The sequence below is a fragment of the Melanaphis sacchari genome, unplaced genomic scaffold (assembly GCF_002803265.2).
Source record: "Melanaphis sacchari strain LSU unplaced genomic scaffold, SCAv2.0 Contig0_pilon_pilon, whole genome shotgun sequence".
NCBI classification, from domain to species: domain Eukaryota; kingdom Metazoa; phylum Arthropoda; class Insecta; order Hemiptera; family Aphididae; genus Melanaphis; species Melanaphis sacchari.
In genome coordinates, this window is record NW_020270366.1 from 17961862 (window position 1) to 17979846 (window position 17985).

General features: G+C 27.5%; 1 protein-coding gene and 1 non-coding gene across 6 annotated transcripts in view; both read left to right on the plus strand.

Moving 5' to 3' along the window:
* Positions 1–12479, plus strand: part of LOC112596068 — a 32196-nt gene extending 19717 nt beyond the window's left edge. For 4 of the 5 annotated variants that reach the window (XM_025341565.1, XM_025341573.1, XM_025341550.1 and 1 more), the window contains exons 5-7: positions 6111–6404; positions 10773–11069; positions 11396–12479. In XM_025341565.1, coding sequence (XP_025197350.1) covers positions 6111–6404; positions 10773–11069; positions 11396–11399 — 595 coding nt within the window. In that variant the 3' untranslated portion in view covers positions 11400–12479. Of the gene's footprint in view, positions 1–6110; positions 6405–10772; positions 11079–11395 lie in introns of all 5 variants that reach the window. The other variant, XM_025341583.1, reaches the window with a different exon arrangement.
* Positions 12480–15404: 2925 nt separating this feature from the next.
* On the plus strand, positions 15405–15488 carry Trnal-uaa. Its single transcript has one exon. It is a non-coding gene; the product is annotated as a tRNA-Leu (tRNA).
* Positions 15489–17985: the final 2497 nt, after the last annotated feature.

Sequence of the window (17985 nt, forward strand, 5' to 3'; positions counted from 1 at the left end):
TTTTAAAATATTTTTATACTCGTATATACTTAAATCACGACGTTAACATCATCGGAATATGGAACAGATTTTTTTCCGGTAAATTATACTACCTATGTGGCTATGTGCTTCTTAAAAATTTACGATTAAAGTAAATCAAATGCGGTCTAATAATATTACGCAATATAATCATATCGTATTGATGCGTATGGAATGTAGTAGCTGCAGTTTGGGTGCTTATTGCCTCTATATATATGTACATATATATACATATAAAATAATATACAAAACAATTAATCGAACGTGCTCACTTTTATCGCATCATACGGTTTTCCTCAAGGCTCATTGTATACAAAATTTAAGTATTTGAAAATAAGCTTAAAAATTCAAAAAACCAGAATTTGATTAACTCATTACTAGATGGTAAAAGTAAACGTATTTGGTGAATAGCCCTGTATTATTATATTAATATAATGATAATATTTGCGGATTTGCAGAGTGAATTAAATACTAGAACGATAGTTAGCGGCAATTCGTCGTGAACGGTGACGCGAAAACGAACTGTTCAAAAACACAAAATGTTTTAAAAATCAATAATGTAATTTCATCTTTGTTATTATTATTATTGAACATATAATGGAAAACTGTAGAAACTATGGACGGTGGAACAGAAAAACAAAACAATAACGAAAGGCATGCGGACGTGCTTCCAGAACGTCATCTGGTTCGAACGACCGTTTGCGCGATTTTTGCGTTTGATTTTTTTTTTTTCATTGATTGTGTGTGTTATAGATAATGCGAGTGAGCACGCACTGGGAAATCATCATTATTATTGTTATTAATTAAATACATTTCGGTTGACCAAACGTCATCGTCGCGGCTGTAGTCGTCGTCAAACACTCTCCAAAAATGATACAAAGGAGAGAGAGCTCACGGATGAGCTGACGTATATGTGCGCACGCGTGTGTGGAACCAGTTTTTGGTTTTGTACGTGACTAAAGTGACCGGTCTATGAATTCCTTCTAGTCGTAATAATAATAATAATAAAAAAGTAATAATAGTAATAATAATAACAAAAAGAGAAAAACGCACAGAGTCGGCAGAAGTCATTTTAACCTCAATTATTATTATAGAGAACCTAGTTGGCGTAAATGTCGTGTCCATCTTTTGCCTGATGAGAGCGAAATCAAAAGTTGAAGAGTTCCGATAAAACGTCATTATGAAAAGAATGTATATAGTATATAGTACTGTTGCTACCTTATTATGTCAAACTTATTAAAGAGTGTAAACTTAATTGTTTTCTCAAAAATATTTTTATCCATCAGAAGATAAGAATTTCAAAATTTCATCAACTTCTTATATTATTACGGTAAAATTACAAAACAGTAAAAAGTAAAATTTGAATCAATTGTTTTCGAAAACGCTGTACTATTAAACATCAGCCAATAACAATAGATTAATAACGGCTAGAACAAATTACCATGAAATTTATAACTTGTTTAAACATGTGTTAATAAAAAGAAAAATATTTTGTGTTAGGTTTAATCGATTATATTTTTGCTTATCGCGTATTGACTATTATGAGACGAATCAATCGAAATAAGACATTTTATTAAACACCAACACAGTTTATTTTTATTAGGTATACATAATATTAAAACGAGTATATATTATATTCTTATACAATATACCAACTCCCGTTAGGTAAGGATATTTTTGTTTTTCTAGAACCACAATTTAAAATTTTTTTACAGCATACTATACCACATCTATTTTTGATGTTAAAAAATAAAATAATTATAATAATATGTTTTCGTTTATTTAATTTTAAATTTTTTTTATGACTCTAAATAATACTGGGAAAAAATCTTACCTATAGCTATACTAAATTTTCAACACTGTTATACGACATTGAACTAGACGCGAATCGTCCGTATCAAAATATTCGGAACAAAATCTACATAACGTGCGATAATTGCCAATAAGAAATCAAGAGCACAAAAACGTTGTACATCTGGACATCGTATCAACTTTATGGATAGACAACATAGACACCCAATATTTTTACGTTTTTTTTTTTTAAAATTAATCGTTTTAGTCGTAACTGCCGTGGCGACGACATCATAACACATTATATGTGTATACTGAATAAATATAATATTCACTAACCAGAGTAGTCGAACCGTCAAGGTCGTCGTGATGTTTCGGTGCTCGAGCCTCAGCCAATACGCTACAACGCTTACTCGCGCAGTGGACGCATTTCCAAAAGAGAAATTCATTGAATATGTTTCTGTGTGCAACGGAATGTGTGTCAAACATTAATATATGACGTATAGTTTTATAATTACTAATCGAAAAGGTATACAATTTAAATTGTATTCTTATCATATTTATATACATATATTTTTATTACATACACAATATGTATAATATGCAAGAGTCCGAGTCACTGGTGCGTTTCCACAAAAATGTTGAGTGTAAATCTATATACTAGGGCGTCCACTGTATGCGTCATCGTCGATTTTATAAATGACTTACATAACAAATTTATTTATAGTTAAGTGACCCGGAGACATTCATTTTTGAAACAAAATTATTTATTTATTTATTATTGAGTTTTCTAAAAATTTGATTCATCCAATAAAATATACAATTTTATGAAGCTAATTTTCGGTATAATTATGAAAGTAAAATCACTTATTTTAAGTAAAATATATTTCTTAGAGTATATTCTCAAGACTTAAAGTTTGAACAGGAGATAGGTAGAAAACCTATGCATATAATTAACGGTGAGATATTTGCTGTTGAATTAAAGTCGCACACTTATAGAACAAGACCGCTAAAAGATACAAATCAAATAATCTATAGCTTTGATAAAAATCGATTTAAACCGTCTGTCTAAATAAATTAGTAAACAATTTAAAAATTCAATATTGGCATTTATTAGAGTCAGCCAAGTGTAAAATTATATTTATTTTGATATTGTCGAGCATTGTAGAGATCTCATTTTACTATCCAAGTATAATAATATGCTAAAATTAATACATTTTGAGTATTAAGGGTCTTGTTATAGGCGTGCTGAGTATAATACGTAGCATGAATATGTCAAAGTTTCACGTAGCAATACCGTGTAATTAAAAAAAAATATATTTAACTACCACCACAGGTGTCACAGGTATATAATATATATGATATAATTTATAAAGGTATACTTTTAAAATAGTAAAAAAAAATGGAAATTGGTATATGGTGGTGTATATTAAAGTACACAGAGATGTAACTACATTATATTACAATATACGAATTTAATAGCGTACGTGATGTACGAAGAAATCGTAAATCATAATATAATTATATACACTTTCCGCGGACGTGGTATGTCATTTTTTCACTATGTGGCGGCGTATCCGTAAAAGTGAGATTAGGTTATACTAACATTCACATGCATGAATGGAATAATAGTTAGGGAGTAAGTCATCGATATTGTTTTTCGATATTGTCGCAATCTGCGCGTTGGAAATCATTTCGAGCAACGAACTATTGCCGGGCAATTATGAATTTTTCGTAAACGTGTTCTTCGTAATACATGCATGCCATTTATAATATCACCCGCCAAGTATCTATAATCACGATTGGTGTTTAAATTAATATTTTAGAATCATAAGCTGATAAAAAGTTTTCATCCGATTATGAATTTAATCGTATATGTCAATTTCAGCGATAAACAACCTAATACTGTTATACAAAAATAAAATAATCAAGATTTTAAAATATTTATTTTTTTTCACTGCTGATGAAAGTGCTTTATAAATGTTTGTAATGACGAACTGTTATTAGTAAGTTTCAAAATAGTAAAGCCGCAATAAAAGTTTTTATGTACTTCAGTATTCAACCCATTCATCCACCTCTATATGCTCATTTTCAAAATAAGTATAATACTTATATATATATATTATTTTTTTAATTGGACATAAAATAATCATTTTGTAATGTTCGAGTTTTTAAATTTCGGTCAAAACAATATTTCTGTGCACGGATTTCGTTGTTATTATAACATACAATTCATACATACTCTAAATTAGTATTTTATTAATATGTTTCTTTATGATATATTTCCATGGTACATTGTTCCGTTCGTATTGTGATATTGATAGACCGTCTATAATAGACCGATGAAATAATTGAAGCGCCGCGTGGTTTTCATCGCACAAAATATATCACTGTATACAATATATAACTATTGCAGCACGCGTCACAAACTTGGACGCCATGTTTCAAAACATCGTTAATTTATCATATTTTTATTATTCGATCGTATATACGTACGGGAAAGAAAGACGTCGGAAACGAAACGCAACATATAATATAATGAACATCGATCGCGACAGGCCAAGGAATCTCCGTTTCTCCGTTATTACAATTCTTACACATTGCTCTACGGCACGTATAACATTCAGTGCGACAGAAATTTCGAGAAAAAAAACATATACACACAACGTTGTTTACCGATTTCTAACGAAAAATCCAACGAAGAGTAATTTAAAAAAAAAAACTATTTGTGAGGTCGGAATATTTCAGACATGTATAAACGGAACGGTTTACTTTGCTGTAGATAACAGATAAATTGTGTAAGTATGATAAATATTTTATTATTAACACACTTACGCGGTATTAAAGTAAGCCGCCTAAGCTGCTGTTTAAATTACGCACCGTGGCATGGATTTCTATATAATCTTTGGAATTGTATACTTACCTATGAATTAATAATAATATATACGTTTCATTTTTGTCGTGGGCGATTATTTTTTTTTTTTAAGTGAGTATTAACCGCGTTTACTGCATGTCCTATAAATTCGAAAACGATAAAACGTGTATGCACTGTAGTATACACAATACACACATATTAATATTATAATTATCATACAATCCAATTAGCGCGTGTACTTGTGTTTTTGATAAACCAATACGTATATTATTATTACTGAGCTCGTTAATCATTATTATTTTTCAAACACCGTCTAAACGTTGATCAATTCAGATGTATTTTATGCGGAACGCATACGATCAAATCAAAACGGTACAAGATATTGTTATTAATTATCCGTATGTCTCTCATCTCACACGGTCATAATATCATGTTTAGAACAGCATCTGCCATGGGTTCAATTAATTGGTTTAATACCTATTAATCAAAAACATAAATGACTTCGGAAGATTTACAAGTTACAGGATAAATCCTAACGAGTCATTACGCTTACGAAATATCATAGGGTCTAAATAGTGCAGCGTATAACAGTATATTCTTTTTAGGCCATATGCCTAATATATTATACCTACCTACGATGGTATTTAAATATTCCTGATTTATCAGCAGATTGATTGCATCCGTGTATATACCTGCACACGTATTAATGTCCTAGGCGACTAAACAGAAATATAATCAAGCATATAATATTTAAAACGATATTATTTTATATAGGTGCTATATGACGATAAAATTCTGTTAAATCGTTTATTTTTATCGACATAACACACTCGTTTTTAGCTTTTAATTAAAAATTTTAGGTCAAGATAAAATTTACCCACTATGTTAACTATGTTATATGTATACTAATGTTGTTGACGTTAAAAGTAGACATCGAGTTGACATAATACCGATGTTTCATTCATCTTTATTTTTTTTTTGTTATTCATATACATGACGGTATTACAGTTGAAATAATGCATTCACGTACCTACTATCTATTAAAGCTAATATTATGGTATTGATAATCCAATAATAATAATAGTAATAAAAAAAAAAAAATGGGTAAAATATAGTATTTGATTGATGAAATTAAGTGGCACGGCTGAATTGAAAATTGTTAGGAGAGAATTTTAAATGACACGTAGATACAAAACTCATCGTCATATTTGGTACTACATCTTAGTTGTGCATTTGTGCGGGATGCACTTCAAACAAATTCTTCGTTTTCGTACGATCGCATACCTATACGTTAATGCAATTCGCAACCAATATCGCTTAAATTAAGTCATTTAAAAAAAAATTAAGTATATATAGGTACTTCATGTATACATGTTACTAATATTTTTCAATGTATTAATGATTATTTGTTATTGCGTGACTTCAGGTATCCATTGAAATATGGTCAAAACACTGTGTCAAGCACCAAGCTCCAGTCGGGCAACTATTACACAAAGGATAAGACTGAGGACTTTAAGGTATTCCATACGATACCGGCCAGCTCGCACCTGTTGGCCAACTACGATCCATTTTACAGTCCACTGCTGTCCAGGATCGATACGGTATACAAGCAGCTCGGGTACACGACTGAACCGTGTCGAGAACGATTGGTGTGTCAAATGTACAAGAACCCTGCCAAGTTCGCGCCGTACAGCAATCTTGTATCAGCGCAACTCAGCAGGTATGTTTTTGTATTTTCTATCACCGATTTTTGCATAGGTATATTCATTATTTATTTCATGTATGTTTAATATTCATTTAAGTACAAAGTACAAGTAAAAAAAAGGTACGTTAGCATGAATCTATGTGAGATGCCGACGGAGTGATAAATATGATTAACAAACTATTTCCATGTGCATACAGACTACAGAATTATGCAATTAATCGTTGACGAAAAATATCTTAAAATAATTGGTATTTTTTATTATTATAAAAATCTTTGTTCAATAAGATAAAAGTAATTCGGGATGTTATTAGTATTACGATCAGTGTTTACAGATTGTCCTAAAATATTGGAAGTTATTGAAAATAAAAAAAAATATACGACAATAAAATGTTTTAAACAAAAATATTTTATGCAAAAATATACAGAACAAGTCTTGTATAATAACGATTATAGTACGTGTAGGTTATAGTTTTAATGTAATTAAATTAATAATTTCTTCTTTAACTGAATAGCAAAAAAATAAAAACAACATTCAAATATATAGTTTTATTATTCATTTAAATTTATCAAACGACCAATTAGCAATACAAATCATAAATATGATCTTAAGTGTAAGCGTCTGAAAACATAAATGTTAAATTAAATATTTTAAATTTACTAAATATTTACAAACAGATTATAGTATATTAATATATAAATATTATACAATGTAAATGGACGACGAACTTAAAATTTTGATTCACATAAGAAATACAAGGATATTAATAACATAGACTTTTTTTAAAATGATAATTATATTATAATAATCAGAAAATATTATATGATTTATTTGTTACACATGAACTATGGGACTGCGGGAGTCATAAAAATTCTTGGTACATAATTAATACTTTTCTTATTTTAAGTGGGCTTAAAAAACAATTTAAACATAAAAAATAACGATATTTGGTTGCAAGAAAATACTATATATTTTTATTACAAAGTCATGATTTGTATTATTATTATTATTATTATTACTAAAAAAAATTGTGTGGGTACTTTTTCGTTTGTGTCCAAATCGTTATTGTATCGTAGCGTTAAGTTCTACGTATACAACTACACATAGTGGTTATCAGGATTCTTTAAATACAAATACACAATGTAAATTATTTCTTGCAGTGAGTAGGTGTGTGACCGCGTGAGTGTTATTCTAAATTAGAAATTTATCAGCACCAGTAGTGCCGCATTAAAATAATAACGTCATATTTTCAAATTTTATTTGTGCTGACAGTAAATATTCATCATTAGTACATACAATAAATTGTAGAATATGAATGCATAAAAACGCGGTTTGATCGATCGATGGTTGACTGATACTCCGCACCACAGAGTTATTGGACAGCAATAAATTCTATTTAGCACAATACAAACGATAAATTATAATTAATAAGTTGCCAAATTGTCGTACATGCGTAGTGCACTGATACTTTCACTCGGCCGATGTGCATAAAAGTGTTTTAATCGCGTGCCTATTGTTTTGTTGGCGCTTGCCATAATATGTAGGTCGTGACGAGCTTCTTCTTATTAGGCTGTTAGACAAACATGTTATTAGAATAATATTATTACTTAAACGGACGAGTAGGAATACTCGTAGTATTTAAAGAGTAATAGTCGACAACGATATTGTTTTCTATTCCGCTTAAAAATACAACACGTCACCCGACCATGGCATTCGCGTACAATTGCTAATAATGATATTACTACAGTCAACAATAATTTTATTTTACTTTTATTATTATAAAACATAATAATATGATAAAGCAGTTATAATAGCTAGTATTTTGATTCATACATTCGAAATTATTAATTGGCTCTATGGGACAATAATGGAGTTATAATGATCTATAGGTGCAGTGCACAGAACTATATGATAGTATTTTTATTGTGTGATTAGTAATAGATTTTGAAAAGTACTATCCAACATCGTACAAATTAGTTTTAATGTCGTTTACATCAATTAATGCTTATTCTAAAAGATCAACAACAATAATAATATAATAACCCCAATAGAAGATGCATTGTTATGTTTTTCAAGGAAAGTTCAAAATGTATAATATATATTATATTTTTTGTGTAGACTGGTCAATGTTAGATTTATTTTTAATTTATTTAAATTTAGTTGAAATTTTTTATTGTTAAAATTTTCATTTAATGGTTAAAGACATAATAATTAAAATAGAATTGTGAACCCTAGTAAAAATGTATAATCTTACTAAGAAAAGTCATATATATTTTTAGATAAATAATCTTTAATTATACAAGTCATTTGTATAATAAAATAAAATTTTATAAACAATAATATTTATTTAAATAATATTTTAATAGTTATAAAACATATTTACAGTTAAGCGTAGTACGCATTAAATAAGTGTATAGAGTATTGAAGTATCGTACAATGATTTACCAATTTAATGTGGTAATAGAATTCACACTATTCCCATCCACATTAAAATAGTTATCCTTCGTTAAGTTTTTGTCTAATGTTTCACATCATATTTAGAAATTTTAGTTGAAATGGAACGATTATTTGGTTAATTAAATTTGCATTTAAAACATATTCTATACTATACTAATTAAAATGAAAAAATAGCTTTTTTATTATATTTAAATTGGGTTACACTATAATAATCTACATGTATATATTTTTTCATCGTGTAATGTGTATAAAATATGTTAGTTTAAAGACAATTAAGTTGTTATAGAGTAAGCAATCTTACTTTTTAAGTTATACTTGAATAGTTTATGCTAAAATTGATCTACTTATAAAAGTAAAAATAATATTTACATCAAAACACATTTTAAAAACTAATAAATATTATACCCGGTTTGTTTTATTTTATTTTTAAATGTATTGAATATATTAAAGAATCATCTACGTTTATTTATATTTATATGTTAGAAAATCATCTTACACTAGTTTATATAGGCAAACAACTGTCCGGGTACATTTTTGTCATTTTATTAAAAGAGGCTAAATGTGAAAGTTTGATAAAACAATCATTCCTTAAGCCAAAAATTACTATCAGTAGTTGTAGAAACTTTTAAAATATTTTTTCTCATACGAAAACTGATTTGATAACCGTACGTGAAATAAATGTAAACACAAATTTCATTATTATTTTAATTAATTGTCTGGTCATAGATACTAATATAAAAACCATTAACGAGCGTATTACGAAATTTGAATGTAATTTTTATATTTAGTTACATTCACTTTTTTTATTATTAACATAGTTTAATGTTATTGATTTAAAACTAAATGAATACTAAAAAATATTAACCAATCGTAAAATCGTAAAATATACTGGTATATATTAAACCAATATCACATGTATCAAGTTAAAACAATGTATGTGTTTTTTACCATAAAATGTAATCACATTTAATATCAATATATTTTTCTTGGAATCTTAATAGGGTTTTTTTTTTTTTAAATTGCAGTTACCTATTAAGGTAACAGTAAAACACATTATACATTAAATTAATTATTTTAATAATTTAATTATTAAACTATCAGTTTATATTTATTTATTTTTTTTTAATCAATCAAACAATTACATTTACAAAAAGAAATACATACATATACACATTAATGATGTATCTATCTCTAATAAACATTGCTTGTGGTGGATATAGAGAGTTATATAGTTTAATTACATTTTTTTTACATTTTAATACATATATATATATATATTATATATATATATAATAATTTAAGAAAAATTTTCCATATTTTTTTACAACTAGTTGTTTACAATTTCTTATATTATATTATTGAAGTATTTGAAGCTGAGAAAATAAATATTGATACTTTCCTCATACATAATAATATATTATCTTATTTAACAAACGTATAGTGTCCACCAATTAAATTTTAACTGTAGATGTAGATTTAAAATATATATATATATATCTACTAGGTATATACAATAGTATAAACTAATTGAGCTATTCAAAAGTTACAATTTTTATTTTTAATTTTGTATATATTTGAATAAATTATAATATATTAAATATATTTAAACTATATCCATGTAATTTTTAACATAATTGAGTAAATCATAAAATGTATATATTTCTTTTTTTTACAATAACAAGTATAAAGTTATTTTACTTAGGTCAATAGTAATAATAAAAAAAAAATAAAAATATATAAATTATTATTTAGCATGATATAATACACATTATACTATAGTTTTATTTATAATAGCATTTTATGCTGACGATACAAAATAAAAATTTACAATAATGATGCATGTAGTATGTATAGTAGAAAAAGTAATATAGTTTAAAGTATTTAAAATGTACAAAAAAACAATCTTAATCGTAAATGTTTGGTTTCAGAGAGCTGAACGAACTGCGCAAACCATCGTCCGAGAATCCAGAGATATTGCGATTTTTCAAGTACATGAAAGCCGCCAAGGACGGTCAAGACAACAAGAATTGCGAGATGATATTCTCATCGTGCGTATCCCAAAGGTCACCGGACGATTCGGTGCCCATGATGACCACTTATAACGAAATCAACAAATTGGTACAAGCCCGAAACGCGAAGAAACTGGCGGAATCGTCCACAGTCGCCGAGGTCGTTAAGTCAGAATCATCCACCGTTGTTGACGTTGAATCGGTATTGACATCGAAGTGAGTAGTGTACGGTATATTATTATTCATTGTCATAACACCGTATTATTTATTTCATTACGGAGTACCTTCTCACTGAAAGGTCTTTTCACTGTGCATTTTTTGTCATTATATTTTCAACTACATCGATTAAACTTAAAGTTCAATGCTCGCAATAGATGACCGAAATAAAAAATTATATTAATAAAAAAAATTATATATATATATATATATATATATATATTTATCATATTTAATATATTATTATATTCTACTAATATTACTACCAGATATTAGTTGTAAGAGTAATATTGACGGACGGATGTTTTGAATTTTTTTTTTCGCAGGTGAATTAACGTCATTTATTTTCGATCCATGACGCAGCATGGCGGCATATATTCAGTCATTAGGAAATATATACGATACCTCGTATAGCTCAACATAGTTTTGTAGTTATAGTTATTCTGTATAGTTACGATTATATAGTTAGTATGCGGAATGTACAAGCATTATAGGATGATAGTTATTTGTTAAGCGCGCGGCATACTGTTATACATCGGTATAAAGCGCGCGTTGCATTTTTATCATAAAAATAATAATAATAATTTATTGTGTATACGCCGAGAACATAATATTTCGATAATTTGTCATAGTTTTTGCACTTAGTCGAGCTGGATACATACTTTATATTGTATTCTTTGTTCGATCGAAACATTCAGAGTGTCAATACCGGAATCGTCGCTCTACTGACAAATTCATCGAACTTTATGTTTTTGATACCTATTAAATATAGTTCATTGCTGAAATGGTCTCGGTCAATTTGGATGGAAGTTGTCTAAGTTATCTCAAGTTTGATTAAAACACGAAAGTCGTATTTTGAGTTTCATTTTTAGCACATTTATTTATTTATTTATTTATTTATTTATTTATTTATTTATTTGATTATTTATTTATTTATTCGATTTCGAGTTACTCGACTTGAATAGCAGAACGAGAGTAGGTACGCAAAATGAGTTTTCGAAACGGTTTAAAATATTACTTGTGATATCGGTACAACCATTATACAAATACACCGATATAGTTTATTTCCCTATCGTATTATCATTACAATAGTTGGTTTATAATTAACGGTATTTTTAATTTTCATGAAAAACATTTTGAAACGTTACAAAGATTTGTGAATACGTTATTACGAGTATAAACTATAATAAGACAGAAACGCGGTTTAGTATTATATAATCTATATATCGCAATTTCATTGAGAGATGTTTTGAGAATAACGTTTTTACATAGTTTTTAGTTTTAACTAATAACTATTAAGCATGTTTAACGAAACAGTTAGGTAGGTATCATACTTATCTATACTATAATAATTGTGCGATATGAATAAAATGTATGTTATCAATACAATTCAGTGCCTAATTTATTATACCAGTGATATTATCGTAATATTATTTGTTTAATTTTATATTGTATTGCATCTTTGTTTATAAAATATACAAGATCCGATTAATTTTAATTTTTAGGTATGTACTTATGATTTAATAGAGTTGTTGATCATAAATAATAATTGTATCCAACACATGTATTTATATGAAATAATATTATATTTTTTTAAACTGATTATAAATTGATACATTTATTATGTTTTATAATTTTGTAAGCACCAAACAAATTATGTACCTATAGTCATACAATGTAGATAAAACATAACATAAAATTATTAATAAGTTAGTTGTATATTTATCGTTGATGTATTGAGTACATGACTGTAAATTAATTGTATTAGTATTATTATATTTAGTATTTTGTAAATTATTTATGCACTAATCAAACACAGTTGATTATATTATGTTTTATAATCGAATTGAAATTATTGTTATTTTTTCGTTAAGTTTCTGTACTTTCAAAACACTTCCATTGTTAGCTTTGATATAAAAAAACTTTTAATTTAAAAACATTATTATAAATAAATTATTATCAATATTTGTTTGTTATTAATGTTTATTATTCAAAGCTATTATCTTAAATGAGCTAATTTTTGATTATTAGTGTATAGAAATTTTTTTTTTTTTACTCAAAACACAATCAATTTTTTTTAACTATTATTACCATTTAATATTTATTTTTATAAATTTTAATAGTAATATAGTAATTATAAAGTGCTTTGTATTTAAAATAAAATATCCAGTCAAATTGTTTATTTTTAACGACAATATTAGCTCATAATAGTCATAAATTATGACTTCTCAAACGGACATTTTAGTGTATTTAAAGATAAATCAAAACCAGTGTTTTAGGAGTTTTGCAGCTTATTTATTGAAAATTGAACATATATACTCGTATAAACTTAGTATATATAAACTCATGATTATGAACAAATATCATATAGCTAAAAAATAAATAGGCGAGCTAACTGAAATAAAGACTCTCTGTGGAATCTTATCCATAGGTTAGTTAATTTTTCAGAGTTTTTTTCTATGATTAATTTTAAAATTCCTTATTTTTAGGTTCGTTCGCCTTATTTTTTATATTTACCACTTTGTACGACGAACAGATCAATCTATAAAATTATGCAAATTGCCTACAAAGAAGATTCATTTTTTAGTTTTTAAGTCATCTTTATGTGCTATTGGTTTTATATTTATCCTATTACGCTAACTTCAATAGATTTTTAGTTTTACATTTAATTTTGTTAAATTCTTATATCTTTAATTCTGACGGCCAGCATTGAAATAAAACAATATATATAAAATATATAAATTGTTTGGAAATTTAAATTAGTTACTATAGATTATTGATTTATTTTATATTTATATTATTCATTGTATGGATTAATTAATTTTGATAAACTGTTGGGTAGTCAGTGATTGTCTATATGATTAATTTTGAATCTAATAGAATAAATGTAATAGTAAAACTATACATAGGTATAGGATTTAACAAAAATTAGATTTTTTTCTTTTGGTAATTTTAAATTGGCAGATTATATTAACTGTTATTGAATACGTGAACATGTTTGATTAATCATTAAATATGTTATACAATATATAGTCCATTAATGCCTCAATTGATAAATTAAATTTTTTAAAATATTGTCGTTTTAAAACAATATTTCAAGATATTGCCTATATAATACGCCGTATAATATATTTTATGTTATATTAAAAAAAGTTTTGATAAACCTTCTTTAATATTTTAATACCATTTTAAAATATCGAGCATTAAATGGTGTATTAATGTAATGAAATATATGTTTTTATGGAATAAATAATTTTAAGCATGACATTTGTCATTAATAATTACAACAACAAATAAATAATTTAATGTTTATAGACGTTAAGTACACGTGAAGAAGAAAAATGTGACTGAAACACCATATCTTAATAATTATTGTTGTTAACATGAGTGGAAAATAACTGCCATATTTATTATTATGATCATTATGAATTTAAAGCGAATGTAATTTCTATGCGAAAATGTTATCAAGATAAGTCGTTATTTGTCCAATGTCATTTTTATCATCACATATTTCTCTAACAATTGTCGAAAAGGGAAGACCAGAAATTATATAAAAATATAAATTTTTATTTAAATAAGATAATACAAAACCATCATTTTTCGTCGATTTCATATTTAGCTTTAATAACGATAAAGAAAAAAAATCTTGTTCTTTATATTATAGACACTATATAGGTGCCAAAATTTAGCTATTTATTAACATCTGTCAATATACATAACGTCATCTTCAAAATTAAATACGATATAAGTATTATCTAATAATTTAAATTTAGAGTTCTAATTAACTTTGTTACATTGACTATCTAAAAATGACACTTTTTACAATAATTGAAAAAAAAATATCTAGCTAGTTTTCTAAATTTAATTAAGAATTTCTTTTTAAAGGCATTTTGTTAAATAAAAGTAGGTAAAAAAAAATCACTTACATAATATAATATTAAAAAAAAAAATTATAATGTATATTTTTATAGTTTTTACTCTGTCTATCCCAAATTGCTTAGAATGTTATGGCAATCCAGTGAAGAGGTTTTAAAAAATCCTAATTGATCAGTTTTTAATGCTAGGAGAAACATGATTCAAAAAAATATGTGTAAAAGGTGTTAAAAATTTAGTTGATGACTAGATACATAATTGTTTATTCTTGGATACCAATTCCTAGATCAAAAATCACCACTGAATATCATCATTAACAATTTTTAAACGTCATATACTAGAATGTTTTATAACAGTGTATTATCATTTATTTTATTTTTAATTATATTAATGAACAAAAAAAAAAAAAATATTTAAGTTTGAGTAAATACAATATTAATAGTTTACATCTCCATTTATATAGTCAGGTTGGCCGAGCGGTCTAAGGCGCCAGATTTAAGCTCTGGTTCCCAAACGGGAGCGTGGGTTCGAACCCCACACCTGACAAAAATTGTATTTTGTTGTTTTCTCAGCTTAAATTATATTAAAAAAATAAAAAAATAAATAAATATTGGAAGAAAAAAATCAATTAAGCTACTATAGTAATGCTACTGTAAAAAAAAAAAAGAAAATTATACATATTTTATTATAAGTAGATTTTTTGTTCAAGTAATGAAAATAACCAAAACTGTACATTTTTGAATATATATATTTATATGACTCCCAGTTGTATAAAATATATGTCTTTTTATGTGTTTAGGAATTCAATTTTAGTTTTTGGGACCTATCTAGTCTATGAATTTTTGACTAAACGGTTTTTCAGAATTAATCTACTCTAACATCAAATGCCCAATTTTCTTTTTTCTTTGTTTTATTTTTAATATTCATAAAGGATTTTAAATTTTTAATTATAAATAGAATATTTTTTTCTTATACACACAATCAACTAGTAACACATCTAATAACTTAAAATTTTCTTTCGTTGAACCTAACAAAGTATTTTTACTTAGGCTGACCCCAATAATTTTTGTTTATAAAAGTTGTAAAGATCTAACTACATTCTGATTTAAATCTCCCACTCCCGAACCAATAAACCATATTAAAATATTAACTAAAATAATGATAAACAAAATAACTTATTGCATAGTTTTTAATAAAATATTATGACAGCTAAAATATAAGAAATGTATTAAAATAACTCACCATAAACATAGATTAAATATATAATAATATATATTTAATCTATGCCATAAATAACCACAGGTTTACGAATTATTATTAATCAGTAAAAAGATATGAGATTCTTAATTCGAAATTTGGAATTCAGATATAGTATCTTTGAAATAAAATGACCGTCTTGAATAATGTTATAATGCATTTTATAAGTTGTCGTGGATATACTTGCTTGAATGTTTATTTGTATGGTCGATTACATATTTTGAATTACTTTAGTTTTGTATTTCGCAATAACAAATATTTATCGTACTTCTGTATTTTTGTATAGACATTTGCATAACATAATAAATTGATATAAATATTTTCTTTTTTGATAATTTTTTAACACGGAGAACATCAACCGAATGTCCGGGTTAAGAAAGTTTAAAAAAATGTACTCTGATATGACGTCGGAGGATTCGGAGTATTTTGTAAAAACTTCCTCGCTAATTCCCGAACGTATTGAAAACAATACAAAAGTACAGCCTTCCATGTCTGCTGCACACATTGAGATCGAAACGCCAAAAGTTGTGGTGATTAAACAGAGAAGTATTCGTGCGACGTCAACTCGACTCAAGTCGCAGTTTAAAGCATTAGCCGATGCTTTACGAACAGCGGCTATTCTGCGTTCGTTAAACTGGCCAATGATAGTGCTTTTTCCACGCTCAACTTCAGAAGACGAAATATCGACATTATGTTTCAACAGTGATGGTAATTCGAGAATAACGGTCGTCTGTCCAGACCGATTGATTCGGGTATTCGCAGAATTGGCATCCTCATCCAAACTAAGAATTAAAGATCTAACTTCGGAAGATTACTTACGTGATCATCGGTCACAGAATGTACCACCGCTGAAGGTGATCAGAAGTGACAAAAACGATTTAAACGTTAATTTAGTGGCAGCACAGAATATTCGATATTTTAAAACTGTCATAAAAACACACCAGAGTACGCGCAGTTATACGTCAGAAGACGACGTATACCTGGCAGATGACGAAGGATATACGGCAGGAGACGATGAATACGTAGCGGAAGACCCAACTCTTACCAGAAGGCAAAACATTATTTGTGCGATCACCCAACTCCGCGGCAAACACAAGTTGAAATCACTGACTTCGGCACGTTTTAAGATGTTGAACTCGTTAACTGACGAATTACAGGTGACGGCCACTCGGAGGTCAAAAAATTTTCCTTCTGTTTCATTATTTAGTGATAGTAGTGTGGCGTCATCGGAAATACACAGACGGTGGACTAAAACAACTATATCGAAAAAACTGTTAGAGCTTGAAGAGATTTCACGAGAAATTAATAATGCCAGTTCAAAGAGTGGAAAGCACTTACCACCGATACCCTTATGTCTGCGAGGAAGTACACCAAGCTACAATATTGAAGAATCATTAGTGTCTCCTGCAAAGGATGTAGAAGAGATCTATTTGTCGCCGGTGTCTAGCAGTTTGAAAGGCGTACAGGAACAAGAGTCGTTGTGTGCGCAAGTCAGTGAATTAGATGTCGAAATAGTTCTACGTGACGATGTTGAAAGTGACTGTGACAAGCAGGATGGAGCCACTACGAGCACAACGGAAGAAATAACATCAGTGTCAATAGTAGAACCATTGAAATCCAAACGTCATAGGCCATTCCTATCAGCGTTGAGAAGGCGAATTCTCAAGGTCTGTAGAAGTTTGTGCTGCTGGCGTTGCAAATAACAATGGTAGTAGGTAGACGTGGTAGGCTTAATTAAATTTACAAGGCGATGAGTAAGATAGTTCCAAAAATCATTGATTTATAA